Source organism: Hyperolius riggenbachi, chromosome 6, assembly GCF_040937935.1.
Source record: "Hyperolius riggenbachi isolate aHypRig1 chromosome 6, aHypRig1.pri, whole genome shotgun sequence".
NCBI lineage: Eukaryota > Metazoa > Chordata > Amphibia > Anura > Hyperoliidae > Hyperolius > Hyperolius riggenbachi.
The window spans coordinates 50,825,005-50,851,761 of NC_090651.1; the positions used below are offsets into that span (position 1 = coordinate 50,825,005).

The 26,757-nt window shown below is 43.0% G+C and overlaps 1 protein-coding gene across 17 annotated transcripts in view; it reads right to left on the reverse strand.

Annotated features, from left to right (window-relative positions):
• LRRC7 (leucine rich repeat containing 7) overlaps positions 1-26,757 on the reverse strand; it is a 503,433-nt gene that overhangs the window by 162,423 nt on the left and 314,253 nt on the right. For 16 of the 17 annotated variants that reach the window (XR_011021947.1, XR_011021946.1, XM_068239239.1 and 13 more), the window contains 3 exons: positions 9,313-9,376; positions 5,016-5,090; positions 2,793-2,937 (listed from right to left, as the gene is read on the reverse strand). Coding sequence is in view for 15 of the 17 variants with exons in the window: in XM_068239239.1 (XP_068095340.1) it covers positions 2,793-2,937; positions 5,016-5,090; positions 9,313-9,376 (284 nt within the window). In the remaining 2 variants the exon portion in view is untranslated. Of the gene's footprint in view, positions 1-2,792; positions 2,938-5,015; positions 5,091-9,312; positions 9,377-26,757 lie in introns of those variants that run through there. The other variant, XM_068239251.1, reaches the window with a different exon arrangement.

Consider the following 26,757-nt stretch of genomic DNA (forward strand, 5'->3'; position numbering starts at 1 on the left):
ACAAAAGATCAGTATCTGCAAAAGATCTGTTCCTGCCAAAAATCCATTCCTGCAAATTGCAATGATAGTCTATGAGATCTGCAGATCATCATACACACATGATTTAACTGACATTCATCTGCAGATCAGATCCACCAGGATGGATTTTCAGATCTGCGGATCTGCAGATGAATGTCAGTTAAATCATGTGTGTATGATGATCTGCAGATCTCATAGACTATCATTGCAATTTGCAGGAATGGATTTCTGGCAGGAACAGATCTTTTGCAGATACTGATCTTTTGTGTCTGTACAGGATCTGTGTGTTCAGCATCTTGCAAAGATTTTTTTCTGATGTGGAGTTCAGCTCCATAGAAAAGACTGTGTAGAGTATGGCTCTTATACTACAGGAAGGGTGGTAAGATTGGTCTGTGATCTTTCATTTTCCAAAGACTATGGTCTAATGTGTGTATGTGGCCTTAGTCTAATAGCAATCAGTGTGTGATGGCTGGGGAGGCGGGGATGGAGGGGCGCACTTTGGTGTCTCAGCCTTGGGTGCTGGAGGACCTTGTCCCGGCTCTGGCTATATGGTATATGATATATGCTATAGCAGCATAGATGGCGCTATTGTGGCCAGGAACGCGAAGAATCACTCGCGTCCCCAGCCTGTCAGCTCCTGTCACCGAAACAGGAAGTGGCTGCCGGCGGGGCCAGGAGGATCGGAGGGAGACGGCGAGGGCACCGGACAGCTGCAGGGGGCTATTGGAAGCCCCAGGTGAGTAAAACTCATTTTTTTTGTTTGACTTAAGTGTCCCTTTAAGGAGCTAAAAGTCCCACAATGCATTGCGGGAGTCTGACAGCCACAGCCATGATTCATAAAGGCAAATGCATTGTGGGTCTTGTAGTTCCTTAACAGCTGGAGAGCCAAATTTGCAGATCACTGGGCTAGCACTGCAGCAGAGTCTCATCATCTCCATCCCCAGTGCTTCTCTGCCCAGTGTGTAATTCAGCATTCAAATCCACATAATCCCAGGTGTGTTTACAAAAGCTACATGTGTCTCCCTTTGCCCTGCCAAGGATAAATAAAATATATCAACATGAAACCATTTTCACTCCTCCTTAGCTTGACCCTTTTATGAAGACACCAGGAAGGATGTGGGATTCAGTTAAATGCATTTTTTTTACCCACAATAAGCTGGAGCAAGGAGTTAACTCAGAACTGTCAGGGAGATAAGACTCAGCAGAACTGTAGCTTCAATGCATCAGTGCTAATCTCTAAGCAGTAAAGGGAGGAGGTAGGTGGGGTCAATGGATATGTGCTCACAGGAAAAGACTCACTAGTGTCCCCTTCACACTCCTCGCTTCCTACTTTATGTGGGTGATGATGGAATAAAGGAAGGAATATGGACAGCGACCAAAGACCTTAAAATTGTAATGTTGTCTCAAGACAACTACTGCTGTATATATATTTTTTTATTTATTTTATATATCCTAGTTTGGGTACTTTATAGATTGACAGGTACAGATAATTACTTGATATGTGCCCTGAAATTCCCCATATTTCTGCAGATATGTACAATGGATTACTTTTTAAAGTATAATTTGGTATAATCAGCTTTTCTGACTTAGTGAGGGCATACTAGGGTTTACCTTTAAGTTTTACATGATAACTTGTTCTGCGGTGTATGTTCCAACCAGATCCCGAAGTTGGCCCTTCAGGATCTGCCCAGCCAATAACCGAAGTGGCCAGGTCACTGCGGCCAATGAGGGAAGTGGCAGCTTGTATCCTACTATTACATCTGTCTGCAGGGAGGAAATATACGGGGACACCCATCCAGTGCGCATGTGCTCTTTCCCTCCCTGCTGTATACGTGCATGAGGTGTCTCCTGCTTTCAATGCAGCCTGTGTTTCAGCAGAGAATACCGGTAACACAGACTTCTTCTTCTTCTTTTTACATTAAAATGTTTGTTAGAGGCTTTTATTACTGCTACTTCACAGAAAGAGCAGGCAGATAAGGACTGCTGTAATTCATTAGCAGTAGCAATGAGCAAACAAAAGCTTTCATCAACAGGGGTTGGGAAATAGTACACTGTGCTTTGATAAGTTTAGAGAAGTCACACTTGATTACCTTCACACCTTCCCCTGGATAAATAAGGTGGGGGTGGCAGCTTCTACAGCTATTAGAAACCAGGACAAACTGCAGAAAAAAATATGCTTGGATCCCTTTAACTATGGAGTAGGACTGAAGAAAAAGAAGTAGAGAAGTAGATTTGACTTGACATAAGCACTGCTGCGTCACACGTGTCTGCATACGTGTACAACTGATTATCCTTTTTGTACAGTAAAATTACAGACAGTACTTTTGATAGGAGTGATTCGGAATTTCCCTTTCAGTTGCAGCTACTATAGGATGACGCACTTCGGATTTATCATGCTGTATTGGAAAGTTGATTCTTTATAAATAGTTTGAAGCATGTCATTCCAGAGTCCTTCCCTACCCAGCAAAGAATATATTCACTTTATGCACCGGTCCCTCAGAGACTCTTCCACTTCCATAGACTCTTAATTTTATATTCACTGACCTTAGAGAGAAGTGTATGATTAATCTTTTTTTTTTCATTTTAGCACTTCTTTTCTTACTGCTGCAAAACAATATAGCTGATGGCATCTGTGCAGCCCAATGGCTCAAGCCTATTACGGCTAATGGTGAGTTCAGCTTTAGACTTGTCTCTCCAGCCTGCAGAGCATGAGATGCTGGCTGGACAGGAGATTATGAGAAGGTCACAAAGAGATACAAACCAGTTCTTCTTACCTATGGAGTCAGGCAAGTGCTGCAATAGATTGGAGGAGAGTAGGAGATCTTCCAGGGACTCACATCCAGACACTTCCATTTCTATGGCCTCAATGCGATTCTTGGACATGTCCAGATAGATGAGCTGCTTCAGTTTTCCTATAGACTTGTTACAGACAGACAACTTCTTTAGTGTACATTAGCAACAGTCTATCTATCTATCTATCTATCTATCTATCTATCTATCTATCTATCTATCTATCTATCTATCCACTAGTGGAATATTTTACCAATATTTTACTACTGCTAAACCAAATCCTATTCCCTCACAGAGCCCTTCCTCAACTGATGCCTAACACTAACTCACCCACCCCCACTGATGCCTAACACTAACTCACCCACCCCCACTGATGCCTAACACTAACTCACCCACCCCCACTGATGCTTAACCCTAACCAATCTCCCCCCCCCCCCCCACTGATGCCTAACCAATCCCCCCAATGATGCCTAACCGACTTCCCACTAATACCTTATCCTAACCTGCCTCATCCACGATGACTAACCCGTACTACCACCCCAGCTGCAAATCCACCAATTACTGTGCCACTTTCACCGCTGTAGATGATAAATATCAAGGGCCATGGAAGTTTGTACGCATATACCCATGTTAATATCGGTAACTGAGGGATATTTGGGCGCCTTTGAGGCCTCTTGCACACTGCAAGTGATTCAGATTCAGATTCCGCTTTTTAATCAGTTTTTACATCTGATTCAGATTCCGATTTGCAGTTTGCTCCCTGCACACTGCAAATCGGAATCTGAATCGGATGTAAAAACTGATTAAAAAGCGGAATCTGAATCGGAATCACTTGCAGTGTGCAAGAGGCCTGAAGCCCATTAGAATAGGTGGTGTCGGTGCCGCCCACTATGCAACTGAGGCTATCTATCTATCTATCTATCTATCTATCTATCTATCTATCTATCTATCTATCTATCTATCTATCTATCCATCTATCTATCTGTCTATCTATCTCTCTCTTTCTCTCTCTCTCTCTCTATCTATCTATCTCTATATAATCATTCATTCTGTTGCAAGTTGCAACCACTGTTCACAGAAAACATGGACAGGGCATCTGTTGGCATATGTATGGCAGTGTTGCCGCAATAGTTGGGTGCCGCGTGAAATTACTGGTATTTTACTATACACTGCCCGACACTTATTCTAACCTTAACCTTAGAGCAGGGGGGCTCTAAGAGCCTAACCTTAATGCCCCCTCCTCCCCACATAATGTCTAACTCTAAACCTTCCTGTAGGCTCCTAAACCTAACCTTCCCAACCTAATACCTAAGCATAGATTGCAGAGTGTAATGTGGTCATTTCTTCTCCAACATCCTCCTCTGCAGGCTGAACTAGATAATACATTATTATGCAAGATGGTGCAGCTTCCAGTACCAGCTGACTGATTTGGGGGGTGGGATTGTGATTTTCATACAGATGACATTACTTTGGGGCAGAAGACAAGTAGGATAACTATATAGTTCTTTAAGGCAGCTGCTTTTGCTTTCCTCAAATCTAATCTAGTGTGAATCCCGGAGTATGGAATGTAATCTTGTAATCTCGTCTCCAACATCTTCCTCTGCAGAATATCATTTACATCAAAGCAGCAGGTGTTATGCCTTCCCAGCCATAATTTCTGGGTTACCCGGTACATCATCTTCAAAGGTGTTTTACAGCTTTATCTTCTCATTTAAACACAGTGGTTATAAGACCAAGAACAACAACATGGGCAGTTTCAGACATTAGTACTCAGACACAGAACATCTGGCTGCTTCTGATCTGAGTCTTGCCCTCCTGACCCCCGAACACAATACTAGCAATGAACCTGCTTTCTAGTATTCAACTCTTTGTTTACAGGAGAAACCCGATTCCTTGTATACAGAGCAGAAAGGGCCATAATGGAACTCAGAAAGCCTCTAATTATGGCGAACCTTTCTGTTCCACCAAGAGCCATTTCACTTCCACTATGAAAATTAGGTCAGAAAGTTAATCCAAAGCCCATTGAAGATGCAGCAGAAGATTAGACAGCGTCAGCTGCTTACAGTGATGGGGTTTGTCCTGAGCTGACCAAGCGAAGGATTTTGTATTTATATTGCCTTCTGTGCCAAGACACGGATTTTAAACAAAATACCGAGTGGAGAATCTGTGTTACATGGAAACGTAAAGCGCGGTGTAAAAATGATTACCCCAGGCAGCTTCTGGAGTGAGTTATTGTCGATCCACAGCTCCTTCAGATTCTGAATTAGCTCCAGGCCCTCTGGCTGCAAAGAGATGACAAGCACTGCTTATTTCATCGGTTATTACAGCACCATCTAATATATACATCACACACTTGCCTGCCCCGCAGTATGTACCAGATCTGTTTATTCGCTCGATGCACATGGCGAGCGGACACAACACGGAATATTGAAGGAACAGGCTCCACTAAGCACAATAATAGCAGCATAATATAATTCCACATTCACAACTCTTCCCGTGAAATAAAAAACCTCACTGTTTATGGACTATACAGTATATGTGTATAACAGACAATCACATGGGGTTTACTACTGTAAATACTGTGTGTGGCTACAGTTTGGTGGAATAATTGCAATGGCATTTAAGGTAAATTGTCCATCAAGGAATACAAATTCCTTCTCATAGTATCCAAAACAAAATGATTTTCTTCCTGCCATTGAAGTTAAAGCAAACTTGAACTCAGAACTTCCTCTCAGCTTTAAAGGACAACCGAAGTGAGAGGGATATTTATTTCCTTTTCAACAATAACAGTTGCCTGGCAGCCCTGCTGATCTATTTGGCTGCAGTAGTTTCTAAATGAAACCAGAAACAAGCATGCAGCTAATCTTGTCATATCTGACAATAACGTTAGAAACACTTGATCTGCTGCATGCTTGTTCAGGGTCTATGGCTAAAAGTATTAGAGGCAGAGGAGCAGCAGGATTGCCAGGCAACTGGTATTGCTTAAAAGGAAATAAAAATGGCAGCTTCCATATCCCTCTCACTGCAGGTGTCCTTTAAAAGATAAGCAGCAGCATAATAACCTTTAAAGAAAAACATTTATTTGTTCAAGCTGATACAAATCCTGCAATAAATCTGCTGGTTGTCTACTTCCTGCTTTCATGAAAGCAGGCACACTGTTAGCATCCTGTGTTTAAAAATTAGCTCTCTGCCATGGCAGTCAGCTGACACAGCTAAAGGATCAAATTACAACTTGTGCTTACTCACAGATGAGAGGGAATTAGGCTCCTTCTCCACTTGCATTTGCCAATGCATTTGCGCTTGCAGGAGGTTCTTTTTCCACTCAACGCGGTTGTGACGTGAACCATGGGGATCGAAACGCGATTGCTACAATAACCGTGCAGCACTACGATTGGGATTAGGAAAAAATCAAAACGCACTAATGGAAAAAGTGCACTGTGATATACATGTAATTCACAGTGCGCTAGCGATCGGCAAAATGCGGGTGATCTGCTTGTTCAAATGAATCGCGGCTTGTGGAAAAGGGCCCTTAGGCTAAACTCGCTAAATACATAGAGGGTACATTTCTCTAAGTTGCTTCTGTCCTGTGCAAGAGTTCAGCTCCACTTAAATGCTCACAGAACATGCCCACCCAAAACACATTCGTTTTGGAAATTAGTTACAGTGTGCATGTCATTAGAAAGCTATGGAGGCTGCTATCTTGACTTAAAAAAAAAATGCTAGTGTCCTGGCTGTGATGCTTGCCTTTGGGCAGTAATGCCCTGATTCAACCACCAGAAAGAAGTACAGTATAGTCTGGTGTATATTAACCCAGAAAAATCTTCTCCAAAAAAAGTTGGAGGTCATCTTATAGGGCGGGTGCTGAAACTTCCGAGCCGGACTGGAGAATCTGCGTTTGCCGCATACGGTGGGGGGAGCTCATCCCTACCGTATGCAGCGACCGTATGAAAGCAGCAAGGGTGGTGCTGCACAAGTATGGTAGAAGAAAATCCACTCACCAGGATCCCTGGACAAGATGAGGGGGCACCTCACTGGGAAGGTGTAAGTGAAGGGCGGAGCAAGCTGCAGGCGTCCGGGACACCCGGGGAATAAAAAAAAAGAGAGAGAGAGTGGCGCTGTGCCCAGAAAAACACCCCTCTTTCATCCGTCTGACCCACCCTTGTATCCTATTACCATACCTGCTTCTCTGCCTCTCAATCTCACTCCTGAGGACTGCAGTGAAGCGGCGCAGGTGCACATGTGCGAGATATGAGAGGCAGAGAAGGAGTTAATACTATACAAGGGCGGGCCAAGCGCATGAAAGAGGAATGTTTGTGCTACCGCTTTGATAGTCTTGGAGACAGGGATAGCTGACCAATCCAAGCAGGCTTTGAATACAACAACCAGCCAATCGCCGGTAAGGTACATCGCTTGCCACGATTCGTTGGTTGTTGTATGCTGGGTACCACATACAGTACAGCACCAGTATTTGTACCTGTGTATACAGTATAGCACCAGTACATACAGTACAGTATACAAATGTCCAACGGTCAAGGGAGTAGTCTTATAGGCCGAGTATATCCTAAAATGTATATTTTAACTAGAAAAGTTGGGAGTCGTCTTATACGCCGGATTATACGGTAATTGCATTTGGAAAGTCAGAGGAAAGTTCAGGTCCCAATGATTTTATAAGCGGTGTAGCCAGACACCAATATAACAGCCAGGGAAACACCATGAGAAGATTGGCAGCCTCATAGTACTCTAATAATGTATGCGGTTGTTACGCTTATTAATTTCTCCATCTAATACCGCTTTGCAAAAGCTTTCCTTTAGGCCTCTGTCACAGTGGGACGTTAAAGTCGCACGTTAAAACAACATTTAACACAGAATACCTCACTGCAATGAAAAATCAATGCCCCATTCACAGTGCAGACGTTGTGTTGGTGACTAGCGCTGCACGTTAAGTGAAACTGCTGCATGCTGTGCGTTATACACATTATTAGCTGCGTTGGACTGTTTGCACATGCTCAGTAATGACTTGGAAGCATACTTTTCATTAACTGTATGCTCTACTGTATGCAACTGTAACGGTGCATTAAGTTGCATTGCGACTTTTTGGGGGCATTGTAATTTGCGTTGCGACTTTAACGTGGCATCAAAATGCAACATCCTACTGTGAAAGAGGCCTTAAAGTGAACCTGAACTCAGAAATTCCTCTCTGCTGTAAAAGATAAGTAACAACATAATAACTTTTAAAGAAAAACCTTTCTTTGTTACAGCTTACAGAACACCTGCAATAAATCTGCAGTGTGTCTACTTCCTGCTTTCATGAAAGCAGATAAAGGGTTAAAATCCTGTGTTTACATATTAGCTGCATCTGCCGAGACTGCCATATTCCTGTGCTGACACAGTTGAGAACTGAAATTACACTTTTGATTAATTGAAGATGAGGGGGCTCTTCTCTCTAAAACACACAGGGTGCATTTCTCTGAGTTTTCCTTGGGTCCTGTGCAAGAGTTCAGGTCCACTTTAAGGGTTGACCAATTCTCACATTAAGGCTGCTTTCACAGTGGGACGTTACAGGCGCACATTAGAGCAGCCTGTAACGCACCCCACCGCACAGCAATGAAAAATCAATGGGCCGTTCACAGTGCCCACATTGCGTTACACAGTAACGCTTCTCGTCAAGACAACGTACTGCATGCATACCGCGTTAGACTGTTTGCACATGCTCAGTATGGGTGTTTTTTTTCAATTTTAGGGGCAGAGAGGAGGCGGGGAGAGGCCGCTAAGTAGCCAGGCACATGGCTACTTTATATTCACTGCACTTGCAGTGTTTACTCTTTGGAGCGGCCGCTGATTGGCTGGCGGGACCACGTGATGCAGAGAGCTCTGCTCACGTGGTCTCCGCAGCGCCTCCGACAGAGCAGGCGCACCAAGAGCTGCTTGTAACGCGGCTCTTAGTAGCGTCCTGCTCCAACACCACCAGGCGATGCGTTAGGGGCACGTTATGTGACCTATAACGTCCCCTAAACGCAACGTCCTGGTGTGTAAGTAGCCTTAAGCCTTATACGAGTAATGTTGTATCCCACAGAACAACATCTCTGTACTTCCTGTGTGTGGCTCCGCCTCCCCCGAACTGAGCCATGACCTTTCTCACAGCCAGGAAACAGATTTATTTAATAACAGCGTTTGTGTTAGTCAGATCAGAGAAGAAATCTAATTTGTAAGATGATTAATGCACTGTTTTTTTTTTTTTTATTATTAAATAAATCTGTAAGCTTGTCAAGTCAGACAAGATATCTTTTTGTTTTTAATATTAATAGCCCTTCAATACAATAAATCTGGAAATAAATGTCACTATTTTGTTTACAGATGTCATCACCGGTTCCCTATTTCAAATCTGTCAGCGCTTCAGAGTTGATTTTTTTACAGTGTCCATTGGCAATGTATTTTACAGCAGAATGACAATAGAAGAGTTCTAATGGTGTCACGATTGAATGCTGGATATATTTGTCTACTTACCAGCTCACTGAAATCATTATTGCCCAGGTCAAGTCTCTCCAGTTGGGACATCTTGCTCATTGACCTGAAACGAGAGACATACATTTAAGTGACATCTTAAAAGGAATGTGTAATCGCTCACGGAAACTGAATAGTGAGAGCATGGGTAAGGGGAGTCTTTGTGTATTTTAAAGGATAGCTGAAGCGAAAGTAATATGGAGGCTGCCATATTTATTTCCTTTTAAGCAATACCAGTTGCCTGGCAGCCCTGCTGATCCTCTGCCTCTAATACTTTTAGCCATAGACCCTGAACAAGCATGCAGCAGATCAGGCGTTTCTGACATTATTGTCAGATCTGACAAGATTAGCTGCACGCTTGTTTCTGGTGTGATTCAGATACTACTGGAGCCAAACAGATCAGCAGGGAAGCCAGGCAACTGGTATTGTATAAAAGGAAATAAATATGGCAGCCTCTATGTTCTTCTCACTATAGTTGTTCTTTAAAGTAAAACCGAAACTAAAAGATAAAAAAACGAGTTTATCTCATCTGGGGCTTCTACCAGCCCCCTGCAGCAATGCCGTGGCCGCGCTGCGCATGGGCAGCACAGTACAGAAAAATCTCAACAGCCTGTTTCGGACTGTTGGCCCTCCTCAGTGTATGGCAGGGATTGATATGCCTCAATGGGATAGGGCTTGGACCAGAACAATGGAATACTTAAGTAGCTCAGGCAGGGTGACCCAGAACCTAGGTAGAGGGGATCATGCTAATTACACAACCTGCACTATGTAATCTGCATAAGTACCTTGTTTCCCCCAAAATAAGATGGGTTCTTATATAAATGTTTCCTCCAAAAGATGCATTAGAGCTTATTTCTATGGGGTGTCTTATTTTTCCCTGAACAACATTCTACATTTATTCTTTAGGAAAAAAAAAATCAACAAATTAAATATATTCAGGTCATCACATTATAATTCTCCAAACCCCCAAATTCCATCATGACTTTCTTGTGACTATTTCCATTCTCCACGTACAACAATCTATATCTACTGCGAGCCTGGCGCTTGCCAACCCTTAGGACCCTGAGACTTTCATACTGGGACGTTAAGGCACGACGCAACAGTAGTGATGTTTTCGCTGCATCCCTGGCGCAGGTCAAGGGGTCAAATATGTTAACGCTGCAGCGATCTGCGGCGGCCTGGAAGTCCTGTTAGTCTATGGCGATGCGTAGATTCTTAAAAATCACTGACGCAACATTGCAGCACGCATGCGCGGAAGTGTATTTTGACAATACACTTCTGCATACCCGAAGCAGGAAGTGCTTGGCAGGCGGCCGGTGTTCCCCGAAGGCCTGCTTTTGATAGTATGATGCGTCGGGCGTGACGCACCGCATCACTGGTTTCTGGTGTGAAACCAACCTTATTGTTTTGCGTCTCATGGGGTCTTTTGAATGTGATTCATTTGGGGGTGTCTGCTTTCCTTGGTGAAGGGTCTATCTGCCCGGCCGCATTCTAAAGACAATTGGTTTTACTATTTTTACATGTATACCTTAAAGCGGACCTCAACTCAGAACTTCCTCTCTGCTCTAAAAGATAAGCAACAGCATAATTACCTTTTAAAGAAAAAACATCTTTGTTACAGCTGATACAAATCCTGCAATAAATCTGCAGTTTGTCTACTTTTAACATCCCGTGTTCACAAATGAGCTCTCTGCCACAGCTGAGGGAGCAAATTACAACTTGTGTTAGTCACAGATGAGGGGGAGTTAGGCAGGCTGAACTCTCTAAATACATCCAGGGTGCATTTATCTATGCTTTCCTTCTGTCCTGTGCAAGAGTTCAGGTCCCCTTTAAGCTGCCTTAGACACCTTTTTACAGACTTTTTTTTAACCACTTGCCGACCAGTAGATTTCGGTCTGATCTGTGCTGCGTAGGCTCTCCAGCCCGCAGCACAGATCAGGTTTTAGCCAGGGCGATCAGACTTACCCCCTTTTTCCCCCACTAGGGGGATGTCCTGCTGGGGGGGTCTGATCGCCGCCAGCTCTCTGCGCTTTGCGGGGGGGCTCTTCAAAGCCCCCCTCCGCAGCGTTTTCGGCGCTCCGTCCCTCTCCCTCCCTCTCTGAGCTGCGCAGGACGGATATCCGTCCTGCGCATTGTAGGATAGGCTTCAGCCTATCAAATGACGGCGATCCCCGGCCAATCAGAGGCCGGGGATTGCCGATCTGCCTTATGGCGCTGCTGCACCTCAGCGCCGTATGATGTAAACAGCGGGGATTTCTTCCCCGCGTGTTTACATTTTGCTGGCGAGCCGCGATCGGCGGCTCTCCGGCTGTTCACGGAGACACGGAGACTGTTACACTAATCCTGGCCAGCCTCCCTGCTCACTGTATACTTCTTTGGCAGTTGGAAGGAGCAATTACCATACACTAAGTGCTTTTAAAAATAAAGAAAACCCTGAGAACCCCCATGAGAAGATGGGCTAGCCCAAAATCTGTTGGTAATGTCAGATTTCTACTACCTACTGTAAGTGACAGCAACACAGGAGAAAAGTAATTTATGGCTCATTTTACTCTGGAAGAAATGTACTTATTATTTGTATATACAGTATTTACATGTATTTTACATTTTAATATTTTCGTGACAGAGGTCCTTTAAGGAGTGTAACGTGGGCTTATTTTTGGAGCCAGGTTTATATTTCCAGCATCCTGTAAAATCCTGAAAAATCATGCTAGGGCTTATTTTCAGGGAAACAATGACAACATTGCCAATCACATCTCCAAATCTGACTGGCTGCTAAGGCTGACAGAGACTTTTTCTTCATGTAAACATTGTTATTGCAAAGCTTAAAGGATACCCGAGGTGACATGCAACATGATGGGATAAACATGTGTATGTACAGTGCCAAGCACACAAATAACTATGGTGTGCGCTTTTTTTTTCTTTCTCTGCCTGAAAGACTTAAACATCAGGTATGTACTGTAAGTGGAAGTTCTGTCTGAGTCAGGACTGGGTAAGACTACAGTGTGACCCTCACTGATAAGAAATTACATGAAATGAATGTCATTGAGCAAAAATAGTATAACAGTAAATACTTAAATAGTAGATTTAAATATAAAATAAAACTGTGAAATATCTTAAAAAGTCATTTTTAGGAGAAGGAGGATAGATACAATTGTTTATTTCATTAGTTTAATTTCACCTCGGGTGTCCTTTAAAATATAGCTCTGAAGGAAGGTCCTGAGCATGGTAAAAATCTACAAGAAAAAGAAAGGTCGCAATCACCATTGTTTATGGCAGTGTTTGAAGGAACCACCTGTGATGCAGAGGCCTACAAAGATAAGTGGCTGATTTATGAAAGAAGATATGAAGAGCACCTCATTGAAGCTGAGTTAATCTTGTGCACAGAAATGAAACCATGAAAACTTATCTGCTCATCTGGATGTTTGAAATGAACTTCAAAGCAATTGTCCTTTAATAAACTGCTTCAATAAAAAAGAGGATACAGCATAACATTGTTTAAGTGGATTGATTGTAAGAACATCCCTTTCCACTCGGGAGCCTCTATGCCTTCATCACTTCTTAAAGTAAACGTGTCATTAGAGAAATAGAAAAGCTCACATTACTGACCTCCATCTAAGAAATACGAGATTTCAGCTGTAGTGCTGCTTCTCTGCATGTAATACTTTCTAAATTGCTACCCTAGAGCATGTTTTACCACCAGGTTTTCTAAAGCCTCATACACACTACTGACAACTGTCGCCTGGTGAGGACGGGGACCGAGGCTGTACAGACATGTCCTTAGCCTGCAGGCTAGTGACGTGTTCTGTCACTAGGGAGAACGGCGACAAGTAAGGTGCATGATGGAGGAAGTGGAGCGCAAGAGGGAACAATGGTGTTGGGCTGTGTTCAGGCAAGATAATCCGGCATGCTAGGTCTCTCGCCAACATAGCAGGACCGCTGTACACACACTAGATTCTAGCTCTAGGTAGTCTATAGTAGCTGCTTCAGCCGAGTTTAATCTATAGTACAGTAAATACTGGATTACTGTCCATGGCACTGAAATTATGCTATAATACAGTAAGTACTGGGATACTGTCCATGGTGCTGGAATTATACTATAAGACAGTAAATATTGGGATACTGTCCATGGTGCTGGAATTATACTATAATACAGTAAGTACTGGGATACTGTCCATGTTGCTGAAATTATGCTATAATACAGTAAGTATCAGGATACTGTCCATGGTGCTGAAATTATGCTATAATAGAATAAATACTGGAATACTGCCCATAGTGCTGAAATTATACTATAATACAGTAAATACTGGGATACTGTCCATGGTACTGAAATTATGCTATAAGACAGTTACTACTGGGATACTGTCCATAGTGCTGGAATTGTGGTATAATACAGTAAATACTGGGATACTGTCCATAGTGCTGGAATTATACTATAATACAGTAAATACTGGGATACTGTCCATGGTGCTGGAATTATACTATAATACAGTAAATACTGGGATACTGTCCATGGTGCTGGAATTATACTATAATACAGTAAATACTGGAATACTGCCCATAGTGCTGAAATTATACTATAATACAGTAAATACTGGGATACTGTCCATATTGCTGAAATTATGCTATAATACAGTTAATACTGGGATACTGTCCATGGTGCTGGAATTATACTATAATACAGTTAATACTGGGATACTGTCCATGGTGCTGGAATTATACTATAATACAGTAAATACTGGGATACTGTCCATATTGCTGAAATTATGCTATAATACAGTTAATACTGGGATACTGTCCATGGTGCTGGAATTATACTATAATACAGTAAGTACTGGGATACTGTCCATAGTGCTGAAATTATGCTATAATACAGTAAGTACTGGGATACTGTCCATGATGCTGAAGTTATGCTATAATACAGAAAGTACTGGGATACTGTCCATGGTGCTGGAATTCTACTACAATACAGTAAGTACTGGGATACTGTCCATGGTGCTGGAATTATACTATAATACAGTAAATACTGGGATACTGCCCATGGTGCTGGAATTAAACTATAATACAGTAAATACTGGGATACTGTCCATGGTGCTGGAATTATACTATAATACAGTAAATACTGGGATACTGTCTATGGTGCTGAAATTATGCTATAATACAGTAAGTACTGGGCTACTGTCTATGGTGCTGGAATTATGCTATAATACAGTAAGTACTGGGACACTGTCCATGATGCTGAAATTATGCTATAATGCTGTAAGTACTGGGATACTGTCCATGGTGTTGAATTTGTGCTATAATAGAGTAAATACTGGGATATTGTCCATAGTGCTGAAATTATGTCGTAATACTGATTTACTGTCCATGGTACTGAAATGTTGCTCTACACCTCAGTAATGCTCTCAGATGGTGCTGTAATCGGCAGTGAATGATGTGATGCTGTCCATGATGTTACAATTTAAGTGGTGCTACTCCCAGGTAAATGATGCAGTGCTCTCCACAGAACTGAACAAGTCCTTCATTTCTTACTGCCATCTCTGAAGGACCCTGGTGGAGAGCACATCATCACTTCAGTTCCAGGTCTATTCCAATACTGTGGCAGCTACAAAGAGATTCCCGTTTCTTGGTTCAGTCTTTTAATATTTTATTTTTATAACGTAAACGAGGACAGAGGTGGCAAAAGAGTAAAAGCAATAATTAAAAGGTTTAAAAATGCTTAGGAGGCAGTGGTGGACTTACCTCCTGCAAGCAGACACAACAAGCTGTGCATTCAGAAACAAGGTAAATTTATTGGTACACTCCAGGGGGTAGTCGCAACACGTTTCGCAGGTTTAAACCCGCTTCATCAGGCAAAAGTACAAGGAGTACACGACAGCAGTATGTCCGGGAAACACCTGGCGCCTTGTTGCTAAAGGGAAGGTTCAGGGACTTTTTAAAAAAAATAAAAATCCGCATCCACTTACCTGGGGCTTCCTCCAGCCTGTGGCAGGCAGGAGGTGCCCTCGGCGTCGCTCCGCAGGCTGCCGGTGGTCTCCGGTGGCCGACCCGACCTGTCATCGGACGTCCTCCGGGCTTTACTGCGCAGGCTCAGAACTACTGAGCCTGCGCAGTAAAGCCCGGAGGACGTCTGATGACATCAGCGCGCCGCCGTGAGGCGCATTTTGGAAACGCGGAAGGAGCCCGACCTGGCCGCCGGCCTGGCCAGGTCGGGTCGGCCACCGGAGACCACCGGCAGCCTGCGGAGCGGCGCCGTGGGCATCTCCTGCCTGCCACGGGCTGGAAGAAGCCCCAGGTAAGTGGATGCGGATTTTTATTTTTTTTAAACAGTCCCTGAACCTTCCCTTTAAGAAGAAAATGTAAAGTATTTAATTAAATATGCTAAGGTGGAAAGAAACATCCAGATTTAAAGTCCAATTAAACTTAAAACTGAAGAAAGAAAATTCTCATATCAATCAGGTAGAAAAGTTTATATGAACACTATACAGGATCTTCTCAAAAAATTAGCATATTGTGATAAAGTTCATTATTTTCTGTAATGTACTGATAAACATTAGACTTTCATATATTTTAGACTCAAATACACACAACTGAAGTAGTTCAAGCCTTTTATTGTTTTAATATTGATGATTTTGGCATACAGCTCATGAAAACCCAAATTTCCTATCTCAAAAAATTAGCATATTTCATCCGACCAATAAAAGAAAAGTGTTTTTAAAACAAAAAAAGTCAATCTTCAAATAATTATGTACAGTTATGCACTCAATACTTGGTCGGGAATCCTTTTGCAGAAATGACTGCTTCAATGCGGCATGGCATGGAGGCAATCAGCCTGTGGCACTGCTCAGGTGTTATGAAGGCCCAGGATGCTTCGATAGCCGCCTTAAAGAGAGTCTGAAGCGAGAATAGATCTCTCTTCAGACCTCATAGCTAGCAGGGGCATGCGTGCCCCTGCTAAAACGCCGCTATAGCGCGGCTTAACGGGGGTCCCTGTCCCCCCAAACCCCCTCCGTGCAGGCAATCAGCCTGTGGCACTGCTCAGGTGTTATGGAGGCCCAGGATGCTTCGATAGCGGCCTTAAGCTCATCCAGAGTGTTGGGTCTTGTGTCTCTCAACTTTCTCCTCACAATATCCCACAGATTCTCTATGGGGTTCAGGTCAGGAGAGTTGGCAGGCCACTTGAACTACTTCAGTTGTGTGTATTTGAGTCTAAAATATATGAAAGTCTAATGTTTATCAGTACATTACAGAAAATAATGAACTTTATCACAATATGCTAATTTTATGAGAAGATCCTGTATAGAAGCAAAATGGTGGACATAGTACTTATTTCATGTGCCCTATTTAAAATAAGAAAGCGAGATGGTGGCTGGAGATCCTGGAAGTGGGAAGGTAGTGGCGACTTGGGGGGGGGGGGGGGGGGTGCTGGCAGCTGGAGTTTTTGGAAGTGCAGTGGCAGCTGGAGCAGGGGCATTGCTCCAGATCAGTGGCATGTGCAACGGATCTATTCTAGGGTGCCTCAGATGTCCCCCAGTGTTTTCTTTATTATTATTATTATTGGAGAGGGGGGCTTCATCCAACACTTTGCTGGACAGGCCTACCTAGACCGCTTTTAAGTTTGTGTAAAATTTGTCTCTACCCATGGCCACACCCACATTCTGGTGCATGGCCACACCCATGTTTCGGCTGCAGTGCCCAAAAGTGCCCCAGATCTCTTAGGACCCTAGAAATGCCCCTGAGCTGGAGTTGCTGAAAGTGAGGTGGCAGCTGATGTTTTTGGAAATGGGGTATCAGCTGGAGTTGTTGGAAGTGGGGTATCAGCTGGAGTTAATGAAAGTAGGGTGTCAGCTGGAGTTGCTGTAAGCGGCACGGCAGCTGCAGTGACATGGCAGCCGGACTTGCCGGAAGTGGGGAGGTAGCTGGAGACGCTGGAAACGGGGGGGGGGGGGGGGGGCTGGTTTTGCTGAAGGCATACAATGCCACTATTAAATCATGGTGCAAAGTTCCTGACAGGCCCTTGGACAGTACAGATCCAACTGGGGCCCTTCTCCATTAGTGCTATAGTGATGGCGGTCACCTCTATGGTGCTGAAGGCATACAATGCCACTATTAAATCATGGTGCAAAGTTCCTGACAGGCCCTTGGACAGTACAGATCCAACTGGGGCCCTTCTTCATTAGTGCTATAGTGATGGCGGTCACCTCTATTTTTAATTTTAAAGCCGGTTTATTTATTATTATACACACATTTCTGGAAGAAAGGGATGGGGGGGGTTTGCACTGTAGTCTACAGCTCTGTAGCTACAGCACTAGCATGGTTTACAACAATAAGAACAATAGTGAGCAGCTGGGATAAGACTGTATGAAGAGATCCCTCTCTTGTCTTTCAAAAAGAATTGTTGTACAGAACAACCAATGTGGTTCTATTACCCTTTATTGACCCTTTATTCAGAAAAGGAAGCTTGCCATTGGTTGCTTTTAGGCACTTGCCAAAGCCATAAACTGATGACTGATCCCTTAGGGAGCATTCCATTGTAATCTTACAAGAGTAGCGCCAAACCATAACATTTATTAGCAGATAAGTAGAATGTGTGTGACTCCGCAGAGTCCAGAGTCTGGGTAATCAATGATCAATAATTCATAGCTAGGCCAACTTGTTTTTCAGCCTCTGCATACCAATGATACAGAGAAGTCTACATGAAACAGATCAAAATCTTCCATGATCAAAAGGAAAAACTAGAAAAAAGAAAGAGCTGAAATGTTCACAAAAAGCTGCCTTCCCGTCTGTGGCGGTAACTGCGCCGCACTAACCGCGAGGGCCGGGGTACTAAAGGTCATCGTCTTCTTCTAACAAAGAGAAATGTTATAGGCGGCGAGCAGACCGACTCTGTCTGAGATTCACTACTCAGCCGTGTCCTGAGAAAAACTTTGCAAAGTTTCAGAACATGAAACAGTATGGATTTTCTCTAAAGACCATCTCGGCTGCTTGAACTCGATGTTGTGACTACGGCGTGCTGCTGTGATAGATTTTTAAAATGAAAGCAAAGTACATTTTGGACTGTTTCGTTTTTGTTATATTTTCAGGTTTTAACCTCCCCCCCCCCCCCCCCCCACACACACACCCACCCACCCATATATATGGATCTACAGTGACCCGAGTAAAGGTGAAACTCCAAAGATTAGATTATAGTGCGCAAGTCCATTTATTTCAGCAATTAAATGTAAAAGCTGAAACTAATATATGGAATTGGAACCATTTGCAAGTGTTTTGTTGGATTAAAAAACTGATTAGAGTCTACCACTTTGAGCCTAGAATATTGAACCTTTTCACAATACTCTAATGGTCTGAGATTTTGATTTTTGGGGTTCTCATAAGCTGTAAGCCATAATCATCAAAATTATAACAAATAAAGGCTTAAAATATCCCCCTTTGCATTTACATAGTTACATAGTTACATAGTTATTTTGGCTGAAAAAAGACATACGTCCATCGAGTTCAACCAGTACAAAGTACAACTCCAGCCCGTCCCCCACGTACCCCTGTTGATCAAGAGGAAGGCGAAAAAAAACCCACCAGGCATGGTCCAATTAGCCCCAAATGGGAAAAATTCCTTCCTGACTCCAGATGGCAATCAGATAAAATCCCTGGATCAACAAGTCTATTTCATATAGGAGTTTCACCTTTTTAGTTAAACGACTGAAATGAATGGACTTTTGCACCATATTTTAATGTTTTGAGTTTCACCTGTAAAATAATTTAAATTTTTGACTTTTTATTATCAGTAATATTATTTTTTAAATATTAGCTTAAAGGGATACTTAAAGAGGAACTGAAGTAAGAGGTATACGGAGGCTGCCATATTTATTTCCTTTTAATCAATACTAGTTGCCTGGCAGCCCTGCTGGTCTATTTCTCTGCAGTAGTATCTGAATAACACCAGAAACAAGCATGCAGCTAGTCTTGTCAGATCTGACTTTAAAGTCTGAAACACCTGATCTGCTGCATGCTTGTTCAGGGGCTATGGCTATAGTATTAGAGGCAGAGGATCAGCAGGGCTGCCAGGCAACTGGTATTGCTTAAAAGGAAATAAATATGGCAGCCTCTGTATACCTCTATTTTCAGTTCCCCTTTAAGCAATCTGAAAAAAAAGCGTTTCACTTAGCTGGAGCTTCTACCAGTGCTCTGCAGCCATCCTATGCCCACGCCGGTCCTTTACGATCATCTGTACTCCCGCTGCAGCTTAGTTTCGTTTTTGCCAATTTGGAGTCTGCAGGCCATTGCCCCTGCGCAGCCCTGGCAATGCATATCCTTGCTCGCATTGCTGTCCACAATAGCGTCCTGCGCCTAACAGGAGGATTGTAGAGGACCGGAGCAGGCATAGGACGCTGCAGGGGGCTGGTAGAAGCCCCAGGTAAGTGAAACTCTTTTTTTTTCAGATGGCTTAAAGCTTAAAGAGAAACCGTAACCAAGAATTTAACTTCATCTCAATCAGTAGCCGATACCCCCTTTCCCATGAGCAATCTTTTCCTTTCCACAAACAGATCATCGGGGGGCTCTGTATGGATGATACTGTGGTGAAACCCCTCCCACAGTGTGATGTCAGCATCTCACAGCACTGAGGTACTGACAACACACTGTGGGAGCCTTGTAGCATTGTAGAAAATAACAGCTGTTTCCAACTGCCAAAAAAGCAAGCTGAATCTCCTTCCACTGACATCACCTGACAGCAGTAAACATGTCACCATGTGATAAATGTCAGAATGTAAATCAGGGAGAGGAAAGATTTTACAATGAGCAAACATTGACTCAATCATTTATCCATCATTATTGTAAAAATGAAGCACTTTTTTATTACATTATTTTCACTGGAGTTCCTCTTTAAGTATCTCTTTAAAGCAGACCTGAATTCAGAACGCCCTCCCTGCTCTAAAAGAGAAGCAACAGCATAATAACCTTTAGAGAAAAAAACATTTCCTTGCTACAGCTTAAAGAGAACCCGAGGTGGGTTTGAAGAATATGATCTGCATACAGAGGCTGGATCTGCCTATACAGCCTAGCCTCTGTTGCTATCCCAAACCCCCCTAAGGCCCCCCTGCACTCTGCAATCCCTCATAAATCACAGCCACGCTGCTGACACACAGCTTGTCAGAGCTGGCTGTGTTTATCTCTATAGTGTCAGTCTGCTGCTCTCCCCGCCTCCTGCAGAACTCCGGTCCCCGCCTGCCTCCCTTCCCTCCCCGCTGATTGGAGGGAAGGGACGGGGGCAGGGACCGAAGCTATGCAGGAGGCGGGGGAGCAGCTGAGACTGACACTACAGAGGTAAACACAGCCTCACAGCACGGCTGTGATCTATGAGGGATTGCAGAGTGCAGGGGGACCTTAGGGGGGTTTGGGATAGCAACAGAGGCCGGGCTGTATAGGCAGATCCAGCCTCTGTATGCAGATAACATTCTTTAAACACACCTCGGGTTCTCTTTAACAAACACTCATCTTGTATTCACTAGACCAGTGTTTCTCACCTACATGAAACATCCATTTATAGGTCACTTGATCTCAAATGTCCTGACACATTTTCTAAACTTTTGCTAAACGTTGGACACATATTCTCTTTAAAGTTGTATGGTACTTAGCATTTTTTTTCCATGCTCTAAAAGATTATTTACAGCATAAAATCTACTACCACAAAAATTTGTAGCAGAACAACATTCAAACAGTTAAACACAACACTTAATTCTTCAGTGGAAAGCTCCTTGCTTTCTGGCCACTTCCACAGAGGTGAGAACATCTTTTGTTTACATTCCTTTGTTAGATACATGTAGTATAGAGCCAGTAGCATGCAGAAACTGAACTGCCCTGAGCTGAGAAGCAGAGAGAGGTGAGAAATGTTTACTGGATATATTTTAATATATAAATAAAGCAGTTATGTAATAAAATGCTATGGCAGCTTTCAGAGCAGATAAACTGTACTTTGCAAACTTGTAATTTGTAAACAGACAGTGTTACTTGTGCACAAAAGAAAATATGATAACTGTATTAGTAATAAAAAGTAGGAGAACACATTTTTATTGACTGTTATGACAGAGTTGTATCCCACTTTAAACTGACAAAGCGCTTTTCATTTAAATTAGGTCTGAAGCTAAATCTGCTATTTGTGTGCGTAAACCAGGAAAGCTAAAGAAGGGTTAAAATAGCCAATCAAATGGGCTGGCCTGTTTTGCTTGACAATAATGCACAATTAGAAAACTCCCAAGGTTAATCCACAAAGAACCTTCCAGATAATAAAAAAAAAAATCGTAGTAAAAGGCACAGGAAGAGAATGGGGCTATAGAAATATATTATTCTAAGAGTTCTACAAATAACCTGATTTTGCTGTAAGACTTGTTGCTATGGATACTTTCCACTTCATATAAAGCACGGATCTGAAAACCAAGATCTGTCACATCGACAATACAAAAGCAGCCTGGATAAAACAGCTGAAAATCTGTGTAGGTCAATATTGTCATTGTCCACCAGCCATCATAATGCAAAGTGTGGTTCCTAAGGAACAAATGCAACTCAAAGCAGAAGTTCAGGTGGCAATCCACATAACCAGCCCCTAAATGCTGGAATACTGATTAGGTAGAAATGTATTATTATATTAGCAGGTATCTTAACATTTGGGTCATTTGATCTTAAAGTGAGATTAAACTCTGACATACCGTAACATTCAATAAAAATGTGTTTTCCCACTTTTTATTACCCATACCCTTATATTTGCTTTAGTGCATATACAATATTGTCTGTTTACGAACTGCAAGTTCACAAAGTACAGTTTATCTGCTCTGTAAGCTGCTATTGCATTTTCTTGCATAGCTGCTGTATTTATATATTAAAATCTAACTAGAGATCACTTCTCAGCTCTCTGCTTCTACAGCAGAGAAAGAGTAGAGTAGAGAACAGAGGTGCTCTGTTCTCTACTTTGCTTAAGTCCACCCCTGGTGGAGGGGTGTTTTACGAGCGACTTCTTAATCCTGAGTGGGAACAGGTCTAATCTTCCCACCTGCCTTCACAGTGGTTGCCTGAGTGGTAACGATACTTGCTTAATTACCTACCCTCCTTACCAATACATACTACACTATTTAGGGCTCTCTGTGTCCCTCGTTTTCTGTCCTTGTGTACAGCAGAGAAAGCTCATTTGCAGCATAGCTAGGAATGTAGCAGATGAAGGAATGTAAACATAAGATAATGTTATCACCTCTTCAGATGCAGCCAGAAGCTGCTCAATGAAGCAAGGAGCTTTCCACTGCAGAAAAAAAGTGTTGTGTTTAACTGCTTAAATGCTGTTCTGCTACAATTTTGTTTTTGTGGTAGAAGATTTGATGCTGTAAATAATCTTTTAAAGCAAAGAAGATACCACTGAGTCTCATACAAGGCGCCACACTCGTCTACACAAGGACATTGTTGTTCCTACTTGCATATATATTTTTTCTTGCCTGATGAAGCGGGCTTGGGACCCGCGAAACGCGTTGCAAATTATTTTTATTGGCAGTATTCATTAAATTAACATTTTTGGTATTATATGCAAATTAGTACTTGTGATTTTTATGGGGTGTGTGAGTCCACCCTTACCACCCACATATTTTACTGAATTTGAATTACCACTTTTTTACAAGTACTACTTTTATTCTATTGGCTCCTCTGTAAATTATACTACAATTTGATCCACCTGGTGGATAGGTGTTGACACCCTTATTTTCTCCTTCTACAGAGAGCGACTTTTTAACCTGAGCGAGGACAGGTTTAATCTCCTCGTCTGCGATTGAAGTGGTTGCCCTATACCGGCAACCCAGACTTGTGAGTATAATTCCAATCGTCCTTTCACTCATATATGCCATCTATACAACAGTAATACACTATTGGGGGCTCTCGATTGTCTTTTCTCCATTTTGTTATTATGTTATTTTTGTGGGCTGGCACTCATTTAGAACAGAGATTCCTCATTACATTGAGTGGACAGGGCAAAATCACAAATCACAGAACTGCTCTCTCAGAGATGGGTTTCCAACACAGGAAGTACAGATTTAAGGAACACATTAACAAGTAGTGGACTTTTAAAGATAAAAAGGATGAGGGGAGAAACATCTGAGAGCCACTTCTGGTGTAGTATGGTTAGGTCACAAAGCAAAACAGAAATAAAAGAGTCTGAGTACTAGGGCGGGATCGCCTAAGGTGCAACAAATCTAACAATTAGGAACTCATATAGGAAACATCATTGGATCATACGATGAATATAAGCAGATTAAAAGAGAGCAAGTGGTGGACTTGCCCCCATACAGCACTTGATCTCAATAGGTTTAAATAAAGTTTTTAAATAACATGCAGCAATGCGTTTCGTGGCATACAGTCCACTTCCTCAGGTCAACCCCAAGTATCAAAAAAAGATGAGGGAGTTGTCTTAACAAGGTATCTGCATCTCTTTTGCTACCCTTATTCCTAGCAATACAAACCATGCCACTTCATTGCCAAGCATATCAGCAGGTCAGGGCTGTCTGTACAGCTTCTATGCCCAATAGCAGTGGACACATTGCTTAAAAAAGGAACCCAAGGTAAGATGGATATGGAGGCTGCCATATTTATTTCATTTTAAACAATACCAGTCCTCCTGATCCTCAGTCTCTAATACTTTAAAGAGAAAACTGTGACCAAGAATTAAACTTCATCCCAATCAGTAGCTGATACTCCCTTTCCCATGAGAAATCTTTTCCTTTTCACAAACAGACCATCAGGGGGCGCTGTATGGCTGATATTGTGGTGAAACCCCTCCCACAGGAAACTGTGAGGACCATGGTCCTGGCAGTTTCCTGTCTGTCCTGCATTGTGGGAAATAACAGCTTTTTAACTGTTTACAGCTGTTTCCAACTGCCAAAAAAGCAAGCAGCATCACCTGTCACTGACATCACTTGCCAGCAGTAAAAATGTCCCCATGTGAAAAATGTCAGAATGTAAATCAGGGAGATGAAAGATTTTATAATGGGCAAACACTGACTAAATCATTTATACATAATTATTGTAAAAATGAAGCACTTTTTTATTACATTATTTTCACTGGAGTTCCTCTTTAAGTTATAGACTCTGAACAAGCATGCAGCAGATCAGGTACTCTGACTCCGCTCAGGTTTAACTGGATTAGCCATATTGCTTGTTTCAGGATTTTGACTAACACACTCCTTATGCCAGAAGATCAACAGTGCTGCCAGGCAACTGACAATATTTACAAGGCAATAAATATGGCAGCTTCCATATCCCTCTCATTTCACGTTCTGTTTAAGAACTTTCCACCTCCACTCGCAAGGCAGTCCACTGCTGAGCTGACAGGCATAACGTTGCAAGTCGCTGGAGATGGAGTGGACCTATGCCCTTGTCAGGTTATTCTCTTCTCATTACCAGCTCCCATGCTAGGGGGTGGGGCCTGTTTAGCTTCTGCACTATAACATGAGTCGGAAGACTCAGGGGGTTGCATAATAATAGCAGCGCAGGCTGTGATTGCTCTGTCTTGCATGTGAGATAAATCTTAAGTTAACATAGTCAATCAATCGACTTGAAAAACACAAATGGAGAGATAATCGGGAGCCCTTAAAGGGAACCAGAGGTGGCATATTACAATCCTAATAGGACCCAGAGGCATGTCGTGTGCCCAATGACATGCCTCTGGGTCATTGTTCCGTCACTGCCAGCCCCCCTGCGCCGCGCTGCACCCCCTTAGGAGATTGCCAGGCTAGCGACAATCTGCTTGTCGCTAGCTGGCTTTATATATGTGAGGTGTCAGTCAGCCTCGTAGCATCTCCGCCTAGATTCCAGGCTCCCCCCGCCGCTCCCCGCCTCTGTGAGCTTCCTCTAATAGGAAGCCAAGCCGTGACCCAGGAAGTACTTCCTGGGTCACGGATTGGCTTCCTATTGGTGGATGCTAACAGAGGCGGGGAGCGGCGGGGGAGCCCGGAATCCAGGCGAAGATGCTACGAGGCAGACTGACAGCCTCACATATATAAAGCCAGCTAGCGACAAGCAGATTGTTGCTAGCCTGGCGATATTCTAAGGGGGTGCAGCGCAGGGGGGGGCTGGCAGCGGCGGTACAATGACCCAGAGGCATGTCATAGGGCACACTACATGCCTCTGGGTCCTATTAGGATTATAATATGCCACCTCGGGTTCTCTTTAATAGTGCAGTATGTTAGCACAATTGATGTGTCACATAAATAACATGAAAGGATACTCACAAAGGTGGGTTACCACTAAAGCAAGCACTGTAACAGCAGGTAGAGAGATTAGACCCAACCCCACTCATGTTAAAAGTCACTCTCTGCACACAGGGAACAATGGGGGATGACACCCCTCCACCAAGGGTGGACTTGAGATATTAAGCAATACTTCAAACAAAGGTCCCAGTGTAGAGTAAACTATTTTAAAACAGCATAAAAAGAGGGGTAGTGATGGACTTACCTCCCAAAATAGGCTCAAAATAGTCAATTTTAGAATAGAAAAATTATTTTATTCCAACTCCAAAATGCAACACGTTTCATGGGTCTATAACCGCTTCCTCAGGCTACGACAGGAGCAACTGTTATGTGGGTCTGAGCCAGCAAAGCACCTCCTCCCATTCTAATGCATCTTTCCCAATCCTGTAACCTCAACCTTTCATATAAACAGTATTTTGGTTTCTTTTATTTTTTATTTTTTAAACGTTGCTGCTTTTTATGACCGAGCTCTAATTAACAACGGCAGATTAAATTACCTTTTATTTTCTTATTCTTATAACCTCCTCCTCAAGCTGTCAAGGTGGGAGAGGAAACAACAAAGCCGAATAATGGGAACTCGCAGCACGTTAAAATTACGAGAAAGCTTCACGAGGCTGTAAAACGAGCATATTTTATGCTAAAAGTTGAGATAATAAAACAAAACTGTATAAAGCTATTTTAAAGCTCTGTAAAAGGACTGCCAGAAATTGTGGATTGTTAGGCGGTTAGCATTTTATGGAAATAAAAAAATGTCCAGTCCTTGAAATGAGCACCCAAAATGGTCACATTCTTTCTTCACGAGTCACACGTGTGGCAAAATGTTCTCTTTCCTCATACAGAAGAGAATTAAAGCACACCTGAAGAGCATTAAAACGTTCCATTTAAAACGTTGGTGGGCTAGAGTTCCCACTACTCACCATCCCTATGCTACTCATTGTTTTCAGAGTCCTTCCTGTTCCCCGTTTCAGGTATTTTTCCTACTAAAGCCTTCTGGATGTTCACCGGCCGGTGAACAAGTGATTCTGAACTGGGTATGCCTGAGTTCAAAGCCAAATGTGTAGCGAAGACCAGGGCAGGCGCTTCCATTAAGCCAAAGGGGGCAATGGCTCCCGGGCCCTCGAGTCCTTAGTGGCCCCCCACGCATCTGTCCCCACTTCGAAAATTAAATCGGTGGTGTGGC